Here is a 16,459-nt window from a genome sequence, read left to right on the forward strand (position 1 = left end):
TTACTGTTTACTATCTACTAGTGCCACGTGAGTAACACATCATCTCACTTGCTTCTCACAGCAACCCTAGGAGGTAGGTTAATGTTTGCCCTTATTTTGTTTTTTATTTTTTGTTGCTGTTGTTTCGTTTTGGGGTTTTGTTTTGTTGTGTTTTGTTTTTTGCAACACCACACGGCTTGTGAGATCTGTTTCCTGACCAGGGATTGAACCCGGGCCACGGCAGTGAAAGCTCATAATCCTAACCGCTACGCCACCAGGAAACTCCCTGCTTGTCCTTTTTATAGTTGAGGAAACTGAAGCTAAGAAAGGAAGTGACTTGCCCAAGGTCACGAAACTAGCTCAGTGGCAAAGCCAGAAATGGCATACAAGTATTACAGCTTCCAAAGCCTGTGTTCCTCACATGCTATCGCCCACAAGATCCTTCATGATCTGGCTTTCCAGAATCACCTCTTTTACAGCTGGACACTCCAACTTGGGTAAACTACTTGCAGGTCATTCATTGTATAGGCTTCTGTTTATGCCACTCCCAATGTCTGCGATATGGTCCCAGCTCCCAGCCCTCTTCACCTGACTAAACCTGCTCATCCTGTAGGACTTGGATAAAGCAACACCTCCTCACAGAAGCCTACTGATGCCTCGGCCTTACAAGCACCCTAAGTCCTCCTCCAGCAAAATTCCACAATAGCTTCATTCAATAGTGCTGCTGTTCTATCTCCTTGACTTAAAAAAAAAAAAAAATTAACTCCTTGAAGACAGGGATGTGTACCTTGCTTACTTTGGTATTCCCAGCTTGCAGAGCAGAGCCAGGCAAGCAGCAGAAGCTCAATTAGTGTTTACGCTTATTCTCTATTATGAGAAGCTGGCTGGGGACAGAAAAAGAACCCTGTGGTTGAATGAGAGCCCTGTATTCAACTCCTTAAAAGCTTTCAAAATCATGTCACATAAGCAGAGAGGAGTTGGCCAGAAAAGACGCGCCAGTCACACAGCAAAACCGGCAAAGCCAGGAGGAGAGCCCAGGCGGCCTGTCTCCCGCGTTCCAACACTGGAGATTCGGAGCACTTGCTGCCAGGGGACAGGCGGAATTCGTTCATCAGCAGGAGCTTCCTAGTCAGAAGACCCGCGCTGAACCAGTCTGAGGGGACGTGACCGGAGACAGAAGGCGAGAGCCGGAGTCAGTGACTCCCTCGAGGAGGGAGGACCAGTATCCTCAGACCCGCCATGACCCTCGCCCTCACCGCCGAGCTCGCCCCTTCTCCCCAGGGCTCCAGAACCGACCGCGCAGGACCCCACTCCTCCCTCACCAACGCGGCTCACTTACCGCCACCCAACTTCCGGCAACCACGGCGCTGTCCGCCGCGCGCGCCCTGATGACGCAATGTGGCCCCGCCCCCTCCAGCCGAGCCGGGGTGGGGGGTGTGTTGTGGGGGAAGTGCGCACATGCGCACCCGGAGCCACGAGGCAGCGGGGTAAAGGAGCCCCTAGCACCCAGCTGAGTGGGAGGAACTTGAGCCGTGGGGAAGGCGGGGCCTCAGGAGGTGGGCCAGGACCCCTTGTGAGCGCTGATGGAGAGACTTTCTCCTATCACATGTGGGAATGTGTATATGCCCCTCAGGATGTTAAAAAAGTGCTCCTCCTTCTCTCTAGTGATTTCAGAGGATGACAGGAATTATCATTTCCGTTTTCCAGGAGAGGCAGCATCAAATGTATCACAGGAACCGTTAGGGAGGCAGGTGTGGAGAGACGGGCCTTTTTAATACGTAAAGGCCAGATGAAAGTCCACAGTGACCAACCTGCTCTTTCTAAACCAGGTATTATTCTCAAACCCCACCCCGCCCACTCTCAGTGGGATAAAGGTATTCATTCTAAATGCTTTACTGAGCCAAGTGCCAAGCATTGGACAGGTGTGGAAGAGACAATAGTGGGTATAAACTTAATCTGACACGTAAGGCCGTGACTCTGATATAACTCTATTCACTACTATTTATTGACTATCCTATTTTCATGGTTTCCCATCTTTAGTCGTCACAAAGGTCCTACAAGGTAAAGGTTATATTATCCCCATTTTACACATGAAAGAACATAGGCTAGGAGAAGTTGTGGCTTGTTGAAGGTTTAAGAGCTTTTGGCCTAGGATTCTAACGGAAGCCTGTTCGCTAAATAAGAAAACAAATCCAGACTTATTAAGGAGAACTTTATTCAGAAGGATTACTGCAAAGGGTGGGGGAGGGGAAGGGGCAAGACTATAGCTATGGGGAGACCACTCCAGCCGAAAGCTCTGCAGGTGTCTCAAGGGTTATGCAAAAGAGTTCTTCCTTCTCAGGAAGACTGAAGAAAGCTAGAGAGAACTGGATGTGGAAAGTGGGGAGAAAGAGTGGCTTGCTGGATCCGATAGTAGTAAATCGGAGAATGTTTTACCTTGAGGCCAGTTATATGCTGGCTCAGGCTGAGGGTGGGTCAAAAGGAGCCTGGGGAAATGAGAGAAGTTTAAACTTTGGTTGATCAGCATTTTGTTCTGACTGATCAGTGGAGACCAGTAGTTCAGCAAATCATTTATAAGGTAAAGAACGGGAATTCAGAAGGACTGTGTCTAGCCTTGCCACAGGTAAACAACGGAAGCATCTGCAAATCTTACGTTGGTCCGAAGGGAATGGATGTCTCTTTGCAGTAAACCATTTCCAGAGCACAAAAGAGTGGGGGGATTTCTTCACCATCACTGTTTCTCAAGAGTGCAGGGCTCAGGTAGAATTCAACTTGGTCAACTCTTTCCATTTTATCAGGCTCCTCTCCTGCCACTGCCCCCTCAGACCGCATGCTTGGGTCACACTAAACTAATTCTGGTGTTTAAAGCACACTCTACTCACTCTGCTCTTTTACATCTCCATCCCTGCAGTATCCTCACTCTTCCTCTTACTCTTCAAAACACAGTTTTGAAATGTGGGTGAATCTTAGACAAAATGTTGAAGGAAAAAGAATCCATACAATATGATTCCACATATGGAAATTCTAGAATCAGCAAAACTAATCTATAGTGAAACAAGTCAGATCAGTGGTTGCCTAGGGTATAAAGGGGAGCAGTGTCTGCAAAGTGCCATGAGAAACTTTCTGAGGTGATAGAAATGTTCTATATCTTGATTGAGATCAGGATGACATGGGTGTTCACATTTCTGAAAACTCATTGAACGGTACATTTAAAATGGGTGCATTTTACTGTATATATTGAATGTAATAAACTTGGTCCAAAAAAAACCCAGGGGGGATGTCACCTCCTAGGTGAAGGCATGCCTGACATCCACCTACCGCTGTGTTTCACTTGATTAAGCACCTGTGAGGCTGAGCTGAAGTTAGTTCTTTATAAGGTTTCCTCTGCTGGACTTCGAGATCCTTGTAATGAATACATTTTTTGCAGTTTCCACCCAGCTCACAATGATTCCTGCTTCTCTGGGAACTGTTGGTCCTCCAGCCATGTTTGTACCACATGTGCCAACTGGCCCCCACCTCCCTTTACAGTTGATTGCATCAGAGGTGGATATAAGATGATTCTTCACCCTCAGCTTTGGACTTTTGAACTGATACTCACAGCGAGTAGGAACAGGAATAATTCACATAGGTCAACGGCAGCAGTCTAGCAGGAACTTCCTTGGATTCTGGTTGTTGAGGTTCCTGCGGCTGCCTTGGCTCAAGCCTTTCAGAGGTGAGGTCATCCGAAGTGTTACTGGATTCAGTTAAGAATCCGCCAATGCAGGGGACATGGGTTCGAGGCTTGGTCTGGGAAGATCCCACATGCTGCAGAGCAACTAAGCCTGTGCGCCACAACTACTGAGCCTGCACTCTAGAGCCCGCGAGCCACAGCTACTGAGCGCTCATGCCACAACTACTGAGCCCGCGCTCCTAGAGCCCATGCTCCACAACAAGGGAAGCCACTGCCATGAGAAGCCCGTGCACCACAACGAAGAGTAGCTCCCGCTCAGCGCAACTAGAGGAAGCCCATGCACAGCAACGAAGACCCAACGCAGCCAAAAGTAAATAAATAAATAAATAAATTTAAAAACCAGAAAAGACATAGTCACCCAAGTGTGCACTGCACCACCAGTTAAGAAAAAAATAAGTGTTACTGGATTCCACAAAACACCCCAGTAGCCATTCACAAAGCTGGTTTCTGTCGCTTGTAACCCTGCAGTAGGTCCATGAGGTGGAAGCCATGTCTGTATGTCCTCCACTGTCTCCTATGGCCTGGCCCCAAGGACTGGCCCAAGAAGTGCTCAAAAGTGTGTGTTAAATTATTAGATGAGGGCTTCCCTGGTGGCGCAGTGGTTGAGAATCTGTCTGTTAATGCAGGGGACACGGGTTTGAGCCCTGGTCTGGGAGGATCCCACATGCCGTGGAGCAAATAGGCCCGTGAGCCACAACTACTGAGCCTGCGCGTCTGGAGCCTGTGCTCCGCAACAAGAGAGGCCGCGATAGTGAGAGGCCCACGTACCGCGATGAAGAGTGGCTCCCGCTTGCCACAACTAGAGAAAGCCCTTGCACAGAAACGAAGACCGAACACAGCAAAAATAAATAAATTAATTAATAAACTCCTACCCCCAACATCTTCTTAAAAAAAAAATTATTAGATGAGGTCTGGGCATCCAAAGTAGATGGTCACTTAGGTCACAAATGTGGCCTCCATGTTAGCAGGGAATTAGGGTGAGGCTCAGAGCAGAAGATCTGTTCTTGCTGCCCAGCATGGGGGAGACAGACCACTGGGGCACCAAGATGATAGAGCATCAAAAAAGATGCAAGACCAGGAACCATAAAAAGGCAGAGAATGTTCTCAGACACAGTAGGGCAACAAGGCCCATGACACTTATTCAAGACCACAGAGATCCAGGTCAATGTACCTTCATCACTTGTCTTGCAGCTCAGTTGAGGACCCCTACCCCAATGGGAACCACTGCACAACCTAGACTTTGAAAGCCCAAGAAATTGTGGCATGATATGCTGGCAAATTAGATCTTAACAGCATTGTTTCTTTACAGCACTTAGAATGCGTCACAGCCAGGAGAGCCCAGCATCCTCTTCGCCCTGCTGTTAAGACTTGAATCTACCTTTTAGAAGACCCATCTTCAAAAGAGAGACAAGCGATTTTCTGCCAGCCAAGTAACCAAATGACCAATTTGTCAAATGGCTAATCTGCAGACTCATGGATTTTCTAAATGGACATTTTGCTAATGTAAGCAGACAGGGTAGGGGGTCCCCAGAGAAAGAGAACTAGGCCTGGCTTCCTTTTTTTTTTGTGGTACGTGGGCCTGTCACTGTTGTGGCCTCTCACATTGCGGAGCACAGGCTCCGGACGCGCAGGCTCAGCGGCCATGGCTCACGGGCCCAGCCGCTCCACGGCATGTGGGATTTTCCCGGACCGGGGCACGAATCTGTGTCCCCTGCATCGGCAGGCAGACTCTCAACCACTGCGCCACCAGGGAAGCCCAGGCCTGGCTTTCTTGACATAAGAGAAGCCATTTTTGGCCTAAGCCATTTTGTGATCTAAGCCTGGCCACAATGCTTATCTTTGAACAGGTCTCTGTAATTAATGGTCTTAAAGGAGCAACAACAACAACAAAAAAAATGCAGGAACAAACAACTGTTATCAGGCAAGAGAAGCAACAACAGCAAAAATAACACATCATTTGTAAAGACTCCCACTTCTGTTCCAATGGTGAAGACTAGCCTGAAGCACTTTCTTGAGCTGTTTTGCAGAATTTAATTCGCCCCCACCCTCAGGTGCTCAACCACCAGATCAACTGGAACCTAACGGCTGATGATGTGGACCTTTTAGGAACCTTGTGACTTCATTCAACACCCATGCTCCTTCATGAAAATACATGTACCCCTAGCTTAAAACTTCCCCAATTTTGCTGTTGGGGAGACACTGCTTTGGGAAAGATCTCCAGGGTTCTCCTTACTTGCTGCAAGGAATAAATACTTCCTTCTCCCGCTCTTGGGCTTGGTTGTGTCTTTCGGATCGATATGCACCAAGAGGCAAACCCAGTTTTTCGCGAAACACTAACTTACCAACGTCTAAGGCTTATGGCGATTTCTACTGCATGGAATGGCTTTGCAAACTTTTATAGATTTATATGATGTTGTAGTTGATGGTTTTCATGTTGCCTTCAGAGAGGCATTTGAAAGAATTTTCTCTTTACCAAAAATTAAGGATGGCTTTATTTTTCCTTTGACTATACTTAACTTATGAACACATTAATGAAGAATATATTCTTGAATGTAGATTTTTCTTGAGTGTATTAATATCATGCCACTCGGTTTATGCTCTTTCTGTCTCCTGCTTTTCACTTCTCCTTCTGTCTCCTTTCCCATTCCTCCGTTTCTCACTTTGTCTTCCCCTAAATGTCTCCATCTCTCTGCCCCTTAATCTCTCCCCATCTCTGTCCCTCTACACTTCATTTCCCCCTTCCTCCCTCTTCTGTTCCTTGGTGTCCCCCATCTCTTCCCCTAGACCCCTGCTCTCTGACCCCCTCCACCCCATAACAGGGAAGAACCTTTGTATTCTATTACAAATTAATCACTAAAGGGATGTTGCCTATAGGCTTAAATTATACACAATGGCCCATCTCTGGGAACCCTGCCTCCCAGGTAATGAGCGTTAAGTGAAAATACTTTTGTTTAGCTCACAGGAAGCATCCTGGTCAGGCCCACCTGCGAATGGCTGCAGGAAGGAAGAAATGAACACGTGCCCTCTGGAGTCTGGCCGGAACGAGGACTTTATCCCCTCTCCTTTTAGTATAAAATAAGCCGGAATTCTAACTCGGGAAGATGGCTCTTTGGGACACTAGTCCCCCTTCTTTCTGGTCCGCTGGCTTCCCAGATGAAGTCACCATTCCCAGCTCCCACAGCTCGTCTCTGGATTCACTGGCCTCTCACACAGGAGCAGTAGGAGCTCGGACTCGGTAACAGCCCTGCCTCCCCTAGTTTCCTCTGATTTCTACCCCTTGTTTTCCCCTCTGTCACCTGGAGTCTATTCACCTCTATTTCTCCCCTCTCTGCAACTCGGTCTCTCCCTGCAACAGCAGTGATCTGGGGACAAAGCATATTGAACCTTCTTCAATATGTGGCTGTGAAGAAAAACAAAAATCTGTTACTCTAACTTCACAACAATTGCAGAAAACTTCTCTTAAAAACCTCACCCAAGATGCATTGTGGTAAACCTTGTAAATAGTTAGAAAGAAGCCAACATTTGGTCAATTTGACAAATTGGTCAGTGGAGGAATTGGCTTTAAGCTCACCAGCTTTAAGGCCATAAAAAGAAACCCAAAGGGGCTTCTGACTCTGCAAGTTTTAATCTAAAATCAAGGTCTCTGACAGCCTTTTCCAAGAAGGTATTTACTTTCATAGTTTGGGCAGAGAGCCTGGTTTCAACTGGATTTTGTGTAAGCCATCAGCCACTGATTCTTTCCTGAGTGGGCTAGGGCTGAGTGACGTCTGCACCATAGTCCCTTGCCTTTCATGAATTTAAGAATTAATTCAAGCATACAGACAGGCGTAGGACGAGCAGGCTGATACCGTGGAGAGGAAGCCCATTCCACAATCAGATCTTGGACCTGGTCCTTATGAATCCCTCTGTGCTTTGGTTTGCCTACTTGTAAAAACACAGAACTCTGCCCCACGAGGTGCTGTAGAGATTAGATTACAGTGGTAAAGCACAAAAGGATACGCTCAGTATATTTTGAAACTACTTGAGTCCCACTGGGTACCATCCACTCTGCAAGCACCGTGAACACTGTACACACTAATCCACGGACCTTGTTTATTATGCTCCGGCAATTTATAGTGACCATTCTTTGTTCTTGTCAGATTCAAATCCAAGTCTCCTTGACCCAGAATCAGGGCTCATAACCACTCCTCTTCACTAGTTGCCTCAACTGTTCATCAACATCAATAACAGGCACTTAGCCATTAGTCTGCGTGGGGTAGTCCTGAAAAAGACTTAAAAGTGCTCCTTGGTCCTGAGGGGTCCTGGGAAGCAACTCTTCCTGGTTTCTGACCTGGAAACAGACCATCTGCAGGATAACCTAAACCAGGATAAAAGTCTCCTTAACTCCCCCAGTTTTGAGGGAGAAAAACTTTGGGAGATGCAAAGTAGAGAGTGAAGCTTGTTATAAAAAGTCAGTCCTTTTGTAAAGATGTTTACAAATGTGAATGTATATGTCCTTAAAAAACCAAAGAGAAACCTTATCAGATCTTATAACATTTGACATTACATTTCAATGCATCTTCTCAGTCCAAGAGACTCAGAAAGGTAGTATTAAATCAATCAAACTTGTAACAGTATAGTTTCAAAGATCATATTTTAGGTAGGTAAAAAATCTCTCATTTTAACAGATCATGCAAACAGGAACATAAGACATAAATTACCAGCTTGTACAGGCACTCCCACTAGCTACATATATTACAGTTTAGCATTGAGTTTTAAAATACAAAACACAACCAGATTGCAACATAAACACCAAGTAAATCTGCGTGTTCCCATGCCTTTGCTAGTTTTGACTTGAGAGGTGTGCCTATAAAGGAACACGATGACTTTTCTTGGATCAACAGCAAAACTCACAGATGAAAATGCACACTGTCCCTTCAAAAGTATCACCTCTGTGGCCACAAACATCTTCTATGTCAGCTCTTCCTGCTCTCAATATACCCTTTTCTCGTTTGTTTGTTTGCGGTATGTGGGCCTCTCACTGTTGTGGCCTCTCCTGCTGCAGAGCACATGCTCCGGACGCGCAGGCTCAGCAGCGGCCATGGCTCACGGGCCCAGCCGCTCCGCGGCATGTGGGATCTTCCCAGGACCGGGGCACGAACCCGTGTCCCCGGCATCGGCAGGTGGACTCTCAACCACTGAGCCACCAGAGAAGCACCCCCCTTTTTATAAAAAATAAATTTACTTATTTATTTATTTTTGGCTGTGTTGGGTCCTCATTGCTGCACGCAGGCTTTCTCTAGTTGCAGTGAGCGGGGCCTACTCTTCGTTGCAGTGCGCGGACTTCTCATTACAGTGGCTTCTCTCGTTGCAGAGCACAGGCTCTAGGCGTGCAGGCTTCAGTAGTTGTGGCGCACAGGCTTAGTTGCTCCGCAGCATGTGGGATCTTCCCTGACCAGGGCTCGAACCCATGTCCCCTGTGTTGGCAGGCGGATTCTTAACCACTGTGCCACCAGGGAAGCCCTCAATATACTCTTGAGAATTGCCACCACTCTCAGGAATTGCGTGTGTGTGTGTGTGTGTGTGTGCGCGCGCGTGCTGAATAGAACAAATTTTTGCCTTTAGTAGAAAATGTGGTACGATGAGCTGAAACCACAGGATGTTCACTCTAGCTCTCCTATAACTAGCTGTGTGATCTCAGCCACCTTATTTCATCTTGCTGCACTTCAATCTGCTTCTCTAGTAATACCACCCTCCCGTTGTGGGGTGTCATGGGGCTTAAATGACATCAACCTGGCACAGCCCTCAAGAAATATGGCTTTCTTCTCCCCACACTCCCCTTTTTGGTTTTTAAGGAACAACCATTTAAAAAATATTCTTTTCTCTTTGAGGGCAGCATTTAGCCTTTTTTTTATAGCAAAAAAGGAATTTGGGTTTGAAAATGATGGATGTGCAGACTGCACAATTTCCTGTCAACTCTAAGATGTGCATGAGTGAGAAATAATGAGGCAGAATCTCCAAGGTGGTTCAAACACTGGGTCTGGAGAAGGCTGTAAAAGAGGCTCAGAGGAGAGGTGTTCTGAGAAGTAGCAGTCACAGGGGAATAGCTGTCCTGCCTCTCAAGGTGACCCCTGGCAGCGGACAGCATCTGTCTGTGTGTATCAATATAAGGTCTCTGCACAGTCGTATAGCTCCATTCCAGGAAGGCTCCAGAGTTCTGCCTACTTCTCTACTGGAAACTCTACCCACCTGTCCCTTCGGTTGCCCATTAATTCGAGTCTGAAAGCTTGAATTACAATGTGAGTCTGAGGCGCCCACATTTCCCGAGGAGCAGGAGAGCCCAACCAGATCGGATTCTCTTGGAAGTATTCTGCTCTCAGGGTACAGTCTCTCTGCTGACCACCACCATCTGCTCTTCTTCCAACGGTGCCTATGATCTTTCCAAACTACCCAGCCCCTAAGGCTGTTCTTTCAGCTCCAGAAAGCCCAGGTGTCTGGCAATGCACAGGCTTCCTCCTCTATTTCCTTCAGGGACATCGTAAGCATCACTTAGTTGCATGCCCTTGTAGCCTCCCTTAGGAGCGAATGTGCAGGATTTTCTTGAACGTCTTCTTGAAGTTCTCGTTGCACAAGGGGTAGATGAGGGGGTTCAACGTGGAGTTGATGTAGCCCAGCCAGATGGTGAACATGTGCACATGTTGGTTACAGCAGCTCTCGCAGAAGGCAATGACCATGAAGAAGATGAAGTAAGGAATCCAGCAAACGATGAAGGCCACCATGATAAAACCCAATTGTTTGGCGGCCTTCCGTTCTCGGTTCACGTGCAACACAGACACGTACTGTCTTGAATGTGAGCAAAGCCTCTTCCAGGTGAACTTGATATAATCCAGGCCTGTGCTAGACTCACTGTTCGATTTGGCTTCCCCTCGTGCCAACTCTGGGGCGGTGTCTGAGTCTGTCCGGGAGAAGGACTGGCTGTCACCTAGGATCTGATCCTCTAGTATCTCCTTGGCCCCATGCGTGTTCAGGCCCTGCTCGCCCATCTCGAGCTGGCTCTGGCTGTGGCTGATGGCTACGTACTCCCGGCCACTCCCGTCTGCCTCCATCTGCGTCTGCACAATGTTAAGTGGGGAGCAATGGAATTTGTCCAGTCCTCCATCCTTCTCTTGGCTGGAGACACCTGGAGACTTTATCTCCTTTGGGTCTTGGGATGCTGGCTTCAAGACAGGTCCACCACCTGCATCTTTCGGCTTCCTTTTCAGAACTTCCCCGGGAGACTCCTTCCCTGGTTTCTTAGCGCCCACCCTGAGGTCCTCTGGCTTCAGCTTGTCTTCAGAGAAGGACGGGAGGGATCCGTTGATGAGCTCCCGCTGCTGACAGTGCTGCTGTACAGCCTTGTAGATCTTAGCGTAGAACCAGAGCATGAGCGAGGTGGGCAGGTAGAAATTGATGATGGCAGTCATGACCTTGAACCAGGTGACATTGTAGAAGTCCGTCTCGCACTTGTCCTCCCGGTGCCCTGAGGTCTTCGACATGAAGCGCTGCCAGCCCAGAATGGGAATAACCCACAGGAAGGAGAGAAACCAGGCTGCCAAGATGGTGGCCGACGCTCGGGTCTTGGTGCGATACCTCAGGTATCTGAGGGGCTGCTGCACAGAGCGGTAGCGATCAACGCACAAGATGAAGATGCTGAAAATGGACGCTGTGCTGGCCACATAGTCCATGGAAAGCCAAAAGAGGCAGAGAGGGCGTCCCAGGGACCACCTGGACATGAGGAGGTAGAGGATGTTCACGGGCATGACGACGGCCCCCACAATCAGATCGGCCACCGACAGGCTGACAATGTACAGGTTCCCCACCGTGTGTAGCTTCCGCTCGCTGTGCACAGCATACAGGACCAGCAGGTTGAGTCCCACTGTGACCAAGGAGATGGCGCTCAGGACCACCACCAGGGGCATCATTTGGGGGTTGGGCGTGGTGGTCTTGTTCCCCTCACACATCTTGTCTTCCAAGACGCTGGAGGAATTGGGAAGGGTCATTGGCACAAGAGTAGCCTCCAGCTATGGCTCACTCCCTGGGAGGAAAGACACAAGGATTCAGGTCAGAGCCCCGGTGATCAGCAGAGTCACTCAGTGCTATCACAGTGATCAAGCTAGGGTTGTATACTGTCGGGGCTGATAGACTGCTGGTTACCTACAGCCTATATCCCCTGCTTCTTTAGCCATTCCTTCCTCCCTTCCTTCACTTGATGACTATTTACTGCATTCCTGGGCATTGCTCTAGGTACTGGGAATAGAGCAGTGAACAAAACAAAAACCTCTGTCCTCAAGGAGCTCATATTCTAGTGAGGGGAGGGGTAAGCAAAAACAAGGGGAGGTTTGTACAAGTCCCATGTTGCACATGTCCTGGGAGATGGGCTGCATCATGACTGGTCTCAGCTGCATATGCCCCCTCGTTCCTCTTTGCCAGTGGCTGGTCTAGGAGTGGGTTTGAAACACAACTCCTAGAAGCCAAGGAAGTAGATGGGGAAGTCTCATGGCAGAGATGCGGTTCTGGAAAGTTCTTCCTCACTGACAAATGAGCAAAACAAGTAAAAGGGTGTTTCCCACTTGCCCTCTTCTTTGTGACAGGAAGTGATGCACGGGGCTATGACAGTCATCTTGGGGCCATCAGGGAAGCAGTACTGAGACGCCAGCCCAGAGACCTGTTATTACTGAGCTGCTGAACTGACCCTGGAATCATCTTCCTTAAGGCTGGTTATTATCGGAAATAATTAAGTATCTTTTTTGCTTAAGTCACTGTTGTGGGAGTTTTTACTTGCATCTAAAAGCACTCCTAACCAATACAGAAGAGGCTACCAGGACACACAAAGCATGAAATAAATCTAGAAAGTCTCCTTAGATGAATGGTTCTCAAATGGGAAGAGGCTTATGTTATTTGAGAAAGCATATTCATTATTTCACTTTTATATTTGAAATCTTTTTTCATTACATAAAATATGCAAAGTCATATGTAACAAAACCTTTGCTAGTAGGACTATACTGAAAACAGACTGGATCCTGCTATAGGTGACCCTCAATTGGGGAGGGAGGTCTAAGTAGGTATTAAAACTTCCACAAGGCATTGTTAGATTTTTATATTAATCAAAAAGTGGTATGAGTTTAAAGAAAACTGAGAAATACTCTAGCAAAAACATTATTTTTACATTAGGACAAAGCCAGATAAATTCTTGAGTAGAAGGCCAAATTCTTATGATTTTTTAAAGATAAAAAGCAAGACCCCAGGGCTTGCCTGGTGGCGCAGTGGTTGAGAGTCCGCCTGCCGATGCAGGGGACGTAGGTTCGTGCCCCGGTCCGGGAAGATCCCACATGCCGTGGAGTGGCGGGGCCCGTGAGCCATGGCCGCTGAGCCTGTGCGTCCGGAGCCTGTGCTCCACAACGGGAGAGGCCACAACGGTGAGAGGCCCACGTACCGTAAAAAAAAAAAAAAAAAAAAGGCAAGACCCCAAATAAGCAAATGGACCTAATTAAACTTAAAAGCTTTTGCACAGTAAAGGGAACCATCAACAAAATGAAAAGACAACCTACTGAATGGGAGAAAATATTTGCAAATGATATGACTGATAAGGGGTTAATATCCAATATATATAATTAGCTCATACAACTCAACATCAAAAAACCAAAGAGGGCTTCCCTGGTGGCTCAGTGGTTAAGAATCCACCTGCCAATGCAGGGGACACGGGTTCGAGCCCAGGTCCAGGAAGATCCCACATGCCGCGGAGCAACTAAGCCTGTGCTCCACAACTACTGAGCCTGCGCTCTAGAGCCCGTGAGCCACAACTACTGAGCCTGCGCGGCACAACTACTGAGCCCGCACGCCTAGAGCCCATGCTCTGCAACAAGAGAAGCCACCGCAATGAGAAGCCCGTGCACTGCACCGAAGAGTATCCCCTGCTCGCCACAGCTAGAGAAAGCCTGTGTGCAGCAACGAAGACCCAAGGCAGTCAAAAATAAATAAATAAATTTTAAAAACGAAGAATCTGATTAAAAAATGGGTAGAAGACCTGAATAGACATTTCCAAAGAGGACATGCAGCTGGCCAACAAACACATGAAAAGATGCTCAACATCACTAATCATCAGGGAAATGCAAGTCAAAACCACAATGAGAGATCACTTCACACCTATCAGAATGGTTACCATCAAAAAAAACCCCCCACAAATAACAAATGTTGGTGAGGATGTGGAGAAACGGGAACTCTTGTACACTGTTGGTGGGAATGTAAATTGGTGCAACCATTATGGAGAACAGTACGGAGGTTCCTTAAAAAACTAAAAATAGAACTACCATATGACCCAGCAATTCCACACCTGGGTATGTATCTGAAAAAGACAAAAACACTGACTCAAAAAAAAAAAATGTACCCCAATGTTCACAGCAGCATTATTTACAATTGCCAAGATATGGAAGCAACCTAAGTGACCATCAACAGATGAATGGATAAAGAAGATTGTGGCATGTATGTATATATATATATATATATATATATATATATATATATATAAAATGGAATATTACTCAGCCATATAAAAGAATGAAATTTTGCCATTTGCAACAACATGGATGGACTTAGAGGGCATTATGCTTAGTGAAGTAAGTCAGACAGAGAAAGACAAATACTGTATGATATCACTTATATGTGGAATCTAGAAAATAAAACAAACTAGTGAATATAATTTTAAAAATGAAGATGCACGGATAGAGAGAACTAGTGGTTACCAGTGAGGAGGGGGAAGGGGGAAGAGACAAAATAGGGGTAGGGGATTAAGAGGTACAAACTACTGTGTATAAACTAAATAAGCTACGAGGATATATTGTACAGCACAGGGAATATGCCAATATTTTATAATAACGATAAATAACCTATAAAAATATTGAATCACTATGTTGTATGCCTGTGACTTTTACCCATAACAAATATAATATACTTCAACTAAAAAAGAAAAAAAGCAAGACCCCAAGGCATTTGATCCTTGTGGAAGGAACCCTTTGAGTTACTTTGTTGGAAAAGCACCACATGGATAGCACGGATTTTGCTCCAGCTCCATCACTAATTTTCTGAGTGATCTCTCAGCCTGCATCTTCTCCCGTGGCATACGTGAGAGGCGGGGAGGTGATCGCTAAGACTTCCAGGTCTCCGTTTCAGAGGCTCGCGTTAGGTGTTCTTCCAAGCTCTGCGCGGCCACAGCCAGGGTAGCCGTCCGACTCCTCCTAGTGTGCCTCCTCGGACTGCTTCAGCAGCATCACCTTCTCTTCCTGTGACACGGTCCTACCCTCTGCTCCCATCACTTCCTGCTGTCAGCCTCAGGGGTCTCACCCACTCACCCAACTCCACCCCAGCCATTACCTCTGTCAGGACAACCCCTGAATCTGTAGCTTCAGCCTGTACCTTTCTCCACTCCTAAAGCCAACACCCAATACCTTACAGCTTCCCCTTCAGCCCTGCCCAAGTCCAATTGCTTGGAACTGTCCACAGTCACCTCGGGAAGGAGGAAAGAAGGCTAGGGCCGTATGGTCTCAGGGATTTTTATTTTTTATTTTGGTTGCGAGGAAGCAGGAAGCACTTCCCGAAAATGCTCCCAGCTCGTCATTCCCCAGGTAGCTCTCACCTCCCACTTCCACAGGACTGTCTGATTTCTCTCTTTCCTCATCACCTTGAGGAAATTCCTCTCTTTTCTTATTTCTCTTTTTTCTCTTTGCCTCATACACACAGAGGAAAACAAATAATTTTTTTCATTGTGCATATATACTATTTATCATTCCACAATTCTATTTGACAGAAAATGATTTGTTTTTATATAAAAATCTATGTATTATTTTCCTTTTTGATTAAAAAAAAGTTTTCTTGATTGAACTGAGATCACTGAAATGAAAATTAGTGTGAAATTAATTGTTTAGGGGTGAAGTCTAGTGCTGTCTGCAACTTACTTGAAATTAATCAAAAAGTAAGTTGGATGGATGATTGGTTAGAAAAATGGATAAATGAATAGATATATGATAAAGCAAAAAGAGCAAAATGTTAATTTATGACCTGGGTGGTAGATATATGGGTGTTCACTATACAATGCTTCTAACTTTTCTATGTCATTGATACTTTTCATAATAAAATGTGGGAGAATATATAATAGATAAACAACAAGGTCCTACTGTATAGCACAGGGAACGATATTCACTATCCTATAATAATAATGGAAAAGAATATGAAAAAGAATATGTATTTATATGTATAACTGGATCACTTTGCCATACACTAGAAACTAACAAAACATTATAAATCAACTATACTTCAATTTAAAAAAAGGTAAAATGGGGCTTCCCTGGTGGCGCAGTGGTTGAGAGTCCGCCTGCCGATGCAGGGGACACGGGTTCGTGCCCCGGTCCGGGAAGATCCCACATGCTGCGGAGCAGCTGGGCCCGTGAGCCATGGCCGCTGAGCCTGCACATCCGGAGCCTGTGCTCCACAGCAGGAGAGGCCACAACGGTGAGAGGCCCGCACAGCGCAAAAAAAAAAAAAAAAAAAAAAAAAAAAAAAGAAATGTAAAATGTTGGAGAAAATTAATACAGCATAAGTTTATCTTCCTCACTTAACTATCACTATAAGCTCCCATTCTTTATCACATTTTCTCCTTCATAGCTTCGGCATGTTATTTTGCATAAAGCTAAAAGCAGGAAAGAGATCAAGAAATATTTGTTAAGTGAATAAATAAGTGAA

At 46.3% G+C, this 16,459-nt stretch overlaps 2 protein-coding genes across 10 annotated transcripts in view; both read right to left on the reverse strand.

The window, feature by feature from the left end:
* Positions 1 to 16,459, reverse strand: part of ATG7 (autophagy related 7) — a 328,672-nt gene that overhangs the window by 238,845 nt on the left and 73,368 nt on the right. For 4 of the 9 annotated variants that reach the window (XM_070046586.1, XM_070046585.1, XM_070046584.1 and 1 more), the window contains exon 1: positions 1,319 to 1,452. The exons of 3 other annotated variants lie outside the window; for them this stretch is intronic. The gene's annotated coding sequence lies outside the window, so the exon portion shown is untranslated. Of the gene's footprint in view, positions 1 to 766; positions 978 to 1,318; positions 1,453 to 16,459 lie in introns of those variants that run through there. 2 more of the 9 variants (XM_030840833.3, XM_060307163.2) reach the window with 2 other exon arrangements.
* HRH1 (histamine receptor H1) overlaps positions 6,535 to 16,459 on the reverse strand; it is an 83,306-nt gene continuing 73,381 nt past the window's right edge. The window contains exon 2 of the mRNA XM_060307169.1: positions 6,535 to 11,762. Coding sequence (XP_060163152.1) covers positions 10,264 to 11,727 — 1,464 coding nt within the window. The 5' untranslated portion in view covers positions 11,728 to 11,762 and the 3' untranslated portion in view covers positions 6,535 to 10,263. The remainder of the gene's footprint in view (positions 11,763 to 16,459) is intronic.

This window comes from Globicephala melas, chromosome 11 (assembly GCF_963455315.2).
Source record: "Globicephala melas chromosome 11, mGloMel1.2, whole genome shotgun sequence".
In the NCBI taxonomy this organism is placed as follows: domain Eukaryota; kingdom Metazoa; phylum Chordata; class Mammalia; order Artiodactyla; family Delphinidae; genus Globicephala; species Globicephala melas.